Source organism: Pithys albifrons, chromosome 2 (assembly GCF_047495875.1).
Source record: "Pithys albifrons albifrons isolate INPA30051 chromosome 2, PitAlb_v1, whole genome shotgun sequence".
Lineage (NCBI taxonomy): Eukaryota > Metazoa > Chordata > Aves > Passeriformes > Thamnophilidae > Pithys > Pithys albifrons.
This window is the reverse complement of record NC_092459.1, coordinates 73,314,795-73,322,693: the sequence shown is the minus strand read 5'-3', so window position 1 is coordinate 73,322,693 and position 7,899 is coordinate 73,314,795. Positions and strand designations below refer to the sequence as shown.

The 7,899-nt window shown below is 44.9% G+C and overlaps 1 protein-coding gene across 8 annotated transcripts in view; it reads left to right on the top strand.

Annotated features, from left to right (window-relative positions):
• Positions 1–3,759: 3,759 nt before the first annotated feature.
• Positions 3,760–7,899, top strand: part of WDR27 (WD repeat domain 27) — a 104,450-nt gene continuing 100,310 nt past the window's right edge. For 6 of the 8 annotated variants that reach the window (XM_071547973.1, XM_071547971.1, XM_071547972.1 and 3 more), the window contains exons 1-3: positions 3,760–4,065; positions 5,259–5,400; positions 7,430–7,554. In XM_071547973.1, coding sequence (XP_071404074.1) covers positions 3,883–4,065; positions 5,259–5,400; positions 7,430–7,554 — 450 coding nt within the window. In that variant the 5' untranslated portion in view covers positions 3,760–3,882. The remainder of the gene's footprint in view (positions 4,066–5,258; positions 5,401–7,429; positions 7,555–7,899) is intronic. The other 2 variants (XM_071547975.1, XM_071547976.1) reach the window with 2 other exon arrangements.

Sequence of the window (7,899 nt, the reverse complement as noted above, 5' to 3'; positions counted from 1 at the left end):
GGAACTCCACATTTTCTCTGGGCAATCTGTTCCTATGTGCAGTCACCTGAATGGTAAAGTTCTTCCTCACATCCAAGTAGAACTCCCTGTGCATAAGCTTCTTGCCCCTTGTCCTGAATACCCATTAATTTCAACAGTTACTTCAACTTGACTGAAGTCTTTAAAATCGTAAGCAAGACTGAAGGATTGAAATAAAAAAAAATATCTGCATGGAGTGCATTGTGTCCTAGGAGATTGCAGAGTCTGCGTATGTACCCCAAGGGCCCTGCATTAACTGAGTTAATGTTGTGCCTTCAAAGCCCTGTAATTTCATAAACCCCATATAACTTGTTTTGTTCATTCCTGCTTCAAACAAACTGGCTGCATAATCCTGTCAGATGAATATTCTGATAAATTGGAGCTTTTTTAAAATCAATCTCAATCCTATGAACAGACTACTGCTTAAAACATTAAAATATTAAAGCTGCTAAACCTCAGTGTTAAAGTTCTTAAAATGATTGAATATTGAGATCAATAGAAATATAATGTTGGCCACAAAAGCATGATATGATATATGATATGATATGATATGATTGCTATGATATGATATGGAACAACTATTTACCTAAAATGCCCTAAAGTTGGAACAGTCTCCCATTTTCCACATGGCTGTCAGTTCCATTTGACATGGGTGGATACCCAGGATGTGGGAACATGCTGGAGCCAAGGTCTTTTGGGGATTGTGGTGCACAGAAACAGGACATTGCCAGGTGTTTCATAGGGGTGTGGTGAGCTATAAAATTCTCCCTGCACACTTACATATTCTCATAAAACTGTTGTCTTGTCCCAACAGGCAGAAATCTGCTGCCTGTCGTGGTGCTGGATGCATGGTATCTCAGCCACTGAGAAGCAACAGCACCTATTGGAAGGGCAAAAAGCAGTGATGATCTGAGTTGGTCTTCATCACATTGACTCTACTGGCTCAGAGTGCACCTGCAGGAAAGGAATTGGTGTTCTAATTCCTGTTGGATCAGTCAAGAAATCAATCCAAGATCTCTGATACTTCCTTGGATTGCCACTAGTTCGCTAGTTGTTATGGGCAGTAGGTTGTTGGAAGTATTGTAGCTACACACATCGGAAGATGAAAATGAACTGTGGTGAAAATTGTACAAAAGCACATTAAACTGCCTAGAAGCAGAGAGACCCAATGTGTTTCAGAACAAGCTCTCTAAGACTCATGGGGGTTGTTTGCCTATCAGAACACCACCTTTTTTTCTGTGTCAGCATTTATCTTTCTTTACTGATTGCTAAACTGTCATAACACGTTCATGACTGTATCACTCATGAGAATTCTCACCAGCAATAAAATTTTCTCCTCTATTCCCAGCCATGAGTCACAGTTCAGAAAAACAGTGTAATGTGCAGTGCATTGAGTTACCTCTGTGAAGCTGATGCTCAGTACAGTGGCTTTAATCCAATTCACATGCACGCACAAAAGAGAAATTGCACTGGTACTTTGTCCACGCAAAACTAACAAAAGGAGATTGTGTTCTCAAGGATAATAGATGCTCATATAGGGCAAAAATGCTTGTATTCTTAATTACAGACACAGTAAAGATATTCCTATATAAAGTATCTGTTTGAAATGCAGTTGAGGCAGAACATTGAGTCCACAGACTGATCTGTATCAAAATGGTTTAAGTTGTCACACATTTAATCATAAGATCACAACCTGAGTTGAAAGGGGCCTCTAGACTTCTCCAGTCTAACCTCCTGTTCAAGAGAGTTCTAATTAAATCAGGTTGCTCAGGACCATGACATTTGACTCCTGGACAATTCCAGGGATAGCGACTCTTCAGAAACTTGTTCTGATTTTAGCCACCACTGTGATATGAAAAAAAGATGCTGACATCTAATTGGGTTTTTACAGGTTCCAGCTTATCACTGAGTGCCTCAGAGTAAAGTCAATCTCTGTCTTCCCTATATCCTACAGTTTTGTAGTGATAGGCAACAATAAGGTCTCAACTGTCTCTTCTCCAGGCTGCAAAGGCCCAGTTCTCTCAGCCTGTCTGTGTACATCACCTTCTCCAGCCCTCAATCATCCTTCTTGCCCTCTACTAAAATTGCTCTACTATGTCAATATCTTTCTTGTACCAACCCCCCCCAAACTGGACACAGCACTGCAGATCTGGCCTTACAGATGCCAAATAGAGGGGAGGAGTCACTCCTAGGACCTGCTGGCTACTCTCTATTGCTAATACAGCCCAAGCTGAGTTTGGCTGCCTCTGCTGCAAGGACGCAGTGGTGGCTCATATTCTGCTTGTCAAGCAGGATCTCTGGATCCTTTTTTGTGGAGCCCCTTTCCAGGAGGCCATCCTTCAGCCTGTCCTTTTGCATGGAGTTACTGTGTGACAAATGCCGGACTTCATTTACTCATGTTGGACTCCATGAAATTCTCATCAACTGGTTTCTGACTGCTCCCTCCAATTTGGCATCATCCATAAACTTAGTGAGAGCAGAAGGTTTGTTTTTTTTCTTGGTGATGCTGCTTCATGTGCTGTCATGGGCTAGTTTGTGCCATGCCCTCTGCATCACAGGACCATCAAATGGTTTGGGTTGGAAAGGACCCTTAAGAATCACTTAGTCCAACTCCCCTGTCATGGGCAGGGATACCTTCTAGTAGACCAGATTGCTCAAAGCTTCATCCAGCCTGGCCTTGAACATTTCCAATGGCAGGGCATCCACAGCTTCTCTGGAAAATCTGTTCCAGTGCCTCACCACTTGCACTGTAAAAAATTTGCCTCTTATATACAATCCAAATCGACCCTCTCTTTAACACCACTGGCCCTTGTCCTGACACTACAGACCTTAGCAAAAAGTTCCTCTCCATTGTTTTTATAGGCCACCTGTATATATTCAGGGACTTCTGTAAGGTGTCCCTGGAACTTTCGCTTTTCCAGGCTGAAAAGTTTCCACCTGAATATGAGGAAGAACTCCTTTACTGTGTGTGTGACTTTGCACTGGAACAGATTGCCTGGAGAGGTTGTGGAATCTTCCTCATTGGAGATATTCAAGAACCATCTGGACACAATCCTGTGCCATGTGCTCTCAGATGATGCTGCTTCAGCAGGGAGCTTGGACCAGATAGATGACCACTGTTTCACAGACTAGTGAGAAATTCACAGACTATTCTGAGTTGGAAGGGACCCACAAGGATCATCGAGTCCAACTCTTAAGTCAATGGCCCACATAGGGGATTGAACCCATGACCTTGGCATTATTACAACAAAGTTTTTTTAACAAACTGAGCTAATCTCTGTGGTCCCTTCCAGCTTGACCTATTTTCTAATTGATTCTGTGCAAAACCCCAAGTCTCTCAGCCTGTCTTGTGATAGGAGAGATGTTGGTATCCATCCTTAAGGACCATTCCGACAGGTCCCTCTGTCCGTCCCGCTCTGGCCGCAGCGCTCCCGCTGGATGAGAGGGGCAATGGCCTGCCTGGCCCTGCTGCCCCACTGCCTTCTGCGCTGCCAGGGAGGGGCACGGCCGCAGAGCAGTGTGAAAAAAGAGAAGATCTTAATGCTGTGCAAACAGTGATTATAAAATCCCAAAACATTGCTGTGTTATCATCACTGTGTGCAGGAGCGGGAGGAGCAGCGCGGGCGGCGCGGCCGTGGCGCGGCCGATGCCCGTGCCAGGGCACACCGCGCTCCGCGGCCAGCGGGGGCTGTCCCGCCCGGCACCCGTCGGCGCCGCCGCTGCCCTGGTGACGGGCCGGGGCGGGCAGGGCTCTCCCGGCTCCCCGCGGCAGGGTCCGCCACCCCGCGCCGTGTGAGCCCCGGCCCCCGCTCCAGGACGCAGCCCGTGGTCCGGCTCTGCTGGGAGGCCGCTCCCAGCCGCGGGATGGAAAGCGCCGGGGCCCGATGTTCCTCTGGAGGAAGCCGCGATCCCGTGGTCGTCCGCGAAAAGCACTTGTTTAAAGGCGAGCTGCCAGAGCCCCTTGTTCAGCTGGCGTGCAGCCACCGCCACTGTGCTTTCCCTGTGAAGGGCAACGAGTTATGCGTCTGGGACACAGACACCACTCAGGTAAAGCCAGAACATAGCCCTTCACAGGCTGCCGCTTCTAACTAAGAAAGGTATAAATAAAATATTTGAGGGGAATGTAGAAGTGTCAGGTTTAGCTTTAATGCTGGAAAAGTTACTAGCACTTGTAAGATTTATTGTATGTATGGCCAGATTTCGTGAACGCAGATTTGGGCAGGGCTCTCCCCACGTGGGTGTGCCCTTCCAGCCTGTGCAGTGAATGTTTTAGGTGAGGCACAGCGTGCACAGAACTGGCCCCACTGTTTAAGTCCTGAGGTCCATCTGCCACGGCCGAGTGAGCTTGGACAGTGACAGTGAAGTCCTCGGGACTGTCCCAGCACCCAGTACTAACCGAGGGTGACCCTGCTGAGCATCCAAGATGTGACGGGATGGGATGGCAGGGGGGCATTGAGCTACCCAGGGGAGAGTCCCCACTGAGACTTGAACTCAGGTCCTTGGGATTCAGAGTCCAGAGTGCTCTCCTTTACACCATGGGACCATCCCGTGATCTTTATTATTGTGATAGGAATAATATAAGCTGCTGTGGTGTGTTGCCCCTGGCTGGCAGTGTCCTGCTTGCTCCTTCCGAGCGAGGGGGCAGAGAATGGGATGGGTAAAAGTGAGGATGAGTCAAAGGCCAAGTTAAAGATAGTTTAAGGAGTGAAGGGAAGACAAAGAAGAAGCCATATGAAGACAGTCACTTACCACCCCCTACAAGCAGACCAGTCCCGGTACAGGCTTTGAGCAACAACTAGTTTGGAAGAGAATCCCCCTCAGGCCCTCAACATCATCTTCATGCAATACCCCAGTTTTGTTGCTGAGCATATTATAGGGTAGGGAATATCCTTTTGCTGGTTCAACAAACTAACAAAGTTGTCCCAACTGTCTCCTCTCCCAAGCCTCTTGTGCATCTTCAGCGTATTATTGAGATGGGGAACTGAGAAAAAGTGTGAAAAATGAGAAGACCTGGTTTTGTCACAAAATCCAAAGCACTGTGCTGCTATGAAAAAAGTTATTTCCATCCCAGCCAAGCCCCGTACAGCTACATTATAGTTGGTTAAGTGATTTTGAAACAATAAATAAAAACCAGTTATTGTTTTGTTAATTGCATGTACATTATCCATTTGTAGTTTTGTATTGTTCATAATCTTTGTTTGAAGAGATTCATTTAACTTTTCTCTATCTACATTTGCCAGCCATTATTTTTGTCAGGGCATTGTTACTCAATCTCTGCATTGTCATTTGGAAGTAACATCAATCCACTTCTTGTCTGCTCTGCCTCTCATGAACGTGTGATAGTGTGGAACCTTGATGAATGTACACAGAAGGTGCAAGAAGGTAGAGTGTTATTTATATAATATATATCCGTAAGAATAGCTGAAGAATCACAGAATATTCTGAGTTGGAAGGGAGCTACAAGTGAATGGCCCGAATGGGGATCAAACCCACAACTTTGGGGTTATGAGCCACATGCTCTAACCAACTGAGCTAGTGGTTAGTGTCAGGGTCTATGTGTGTGTGTATGTGTATATATATATATATATGTATATATATGCACACATATATATGTATGGCTCGGCTTCACAAAGGTTTGGGAAGGGCTTTCCCCACGTGGGTGTGCCCTTTGAGCCTGCACAGTGGATTTTTTAGGTGAGGCACAGTGTGCGCAGAACTGGCCCCATCGTTTAACTCCTAAGGTTCATCTGCCACGGCCAAACGAGCTTGGACAGTGACAGTGAAGTCCTCGGGATTAGAACCTACAGCCCCTGGTATTGCCAGGAAGTCTCCCATCCAAGTATTAACCGGGACTGACCCTGCTTAGCTCCCAAGATCTGATGGAATTGGATGACAGGGAGGCATTTAACTGCCTATATACATATATATACGCACATATATATATAAACACACACACGTATATATAAAAGGGAGTGATGCAAAGGGAATCGTTCACCATGTCACTCAGACCAATGCCTGGTCAGACTCTTAGCAATGGCCACCTTGGAAGACCACCCTCAGCACCTCCTTCCACCACTCCTTCTATCACAAGATTGTTGTTTTTGAGAAGCACACCTCAGCCACTCAAACTCAGCAGCCCTAACAGCGATATTAGTTCTTTATTTCCCTGTCGCCCTTTTTCCGCGGCGATGCTGTGCTGGGGCGGCCCCGGGAGCTGACCGAGGTGCTGTGCGGGAACAGGAGCCTGCCGTCAGCCTCGGGGGAAACGCAGGGAAGCACTGCCACTGCACTTCTGCCACTGTGGAATAAAATGGACAGAAAAAAAAATTAATCATAGCAGCACTGCATGCTTAAATATGCAATGCTGAAATAAATAAATGCTACCTTTTCTGGAATATCTGTGGAACTAGTGTTTTGCATCCTCCTCTTTCTCATCCTGCCTGTCTTGTCTCTGGAACGCTGTTGTCATGTGTGTGTGTGAGCAGTGGTTTGGGAGGAAAGTGCATGGGTGAAAGAGAGTTACGGTGACATAATGAACATAAATCAGGAGTTTTAGTATCCTGACCACCATCTTGATTTGGAGACTCAACCAATGGAATTAGATTCTAGGGAGGAGTTCCAACTTCTTTACAAGATTAAACAGATTGGAAAGTAGAGGAATAAGGAAAGAAAGAAAAAAAAAAGAAAGGAGCAGGACCCCCATAGTTATGATTCTCTGAAATCCCAGTTACACCCTGTCCAAAATATGTTGTTGTGGCATAATAACTGAGAGACATTACAGTCCCTCTTTGGTGTCAATATTTAAAGTTGCACGGCATTGTCCAACCCTATTAAAAGTTTCCTCTTTCTTACCTGTGTTGGAGATTTGCCTATGACTTAACATGACCTGTTCTCAAAGCTCGTCTTGTCTGACTCTCTAACACTATTTAACTTCCTATTTCAGCTCTTTGCCACTGATGAATTAAAAGTAGAGAAGGGAAATCTCCCTTACTTGTTGGCTGAGTGGCTGGCATATTCTCACAGATGTATTTTTCAAAGCCCTGTTTTGCTGGACTTCAGTCAGTATTTCTTTCCTCCAAAAGGAATGTGGCTCTGCCGGGTTTGATAGGCACATCACCCTATTCTAAAAATCCTGTCTGTGGCAATCTTCAATGGAAGCATGACTTGATGGGAATTATTAATATCTCAAAGAGTACCAGATCATGTCTGGGCAACAAGGCAAATGGAGGAATTCGGCTGGTGCATAGTTCTATGCTCTGGTGTAATTGAACAGTGTGATGTTCTGTGTATCTTCTTGAGAGAAAGTGGGACAGCACTGTGGTTAGATAACTGCTATGCAAGGTTTCCAAACATCTTACTGCACAAGAATCTTATATTTCATTTGCTCTCATTAACAATACAATTGCTGCAGGTCTTACACCTCATGGAATTGTCATAGGAACTCTTTTGGGAATGGTGCTTCATGTAAGGTTTAGCCCAGATGAGCAACAAGTGGCAGTATGTGCTGGAAATCAGATCTACATGTTAAGTGCAAAGGTGAGATACCATTCTCTGTAGCCATGGTACTGGTATTTCTTTAACTGATTCACTTTTAAATAAAATCATGATATAGAAATGTTAGTCTAATTAAGCAAAACCATTCATTTTATCTCATAAAATAAGTATTAATTTGTGCTTGACAATGGAACATATATGATATAGAAGACTAGATTAAAAAAAAGTTGAAATGAAGCAATATCTCAGTAACTTAGAAGTAGAAAACATTCTTAGGTCATCTGAAGAATTATTCCTGTATCATTCATTCTGAAGAAGCAAATGTAACGTGTAGCAACTTTGCCAGTAGGATGATATACAGGGCTTGAGTTTCAATAACAATCTTAT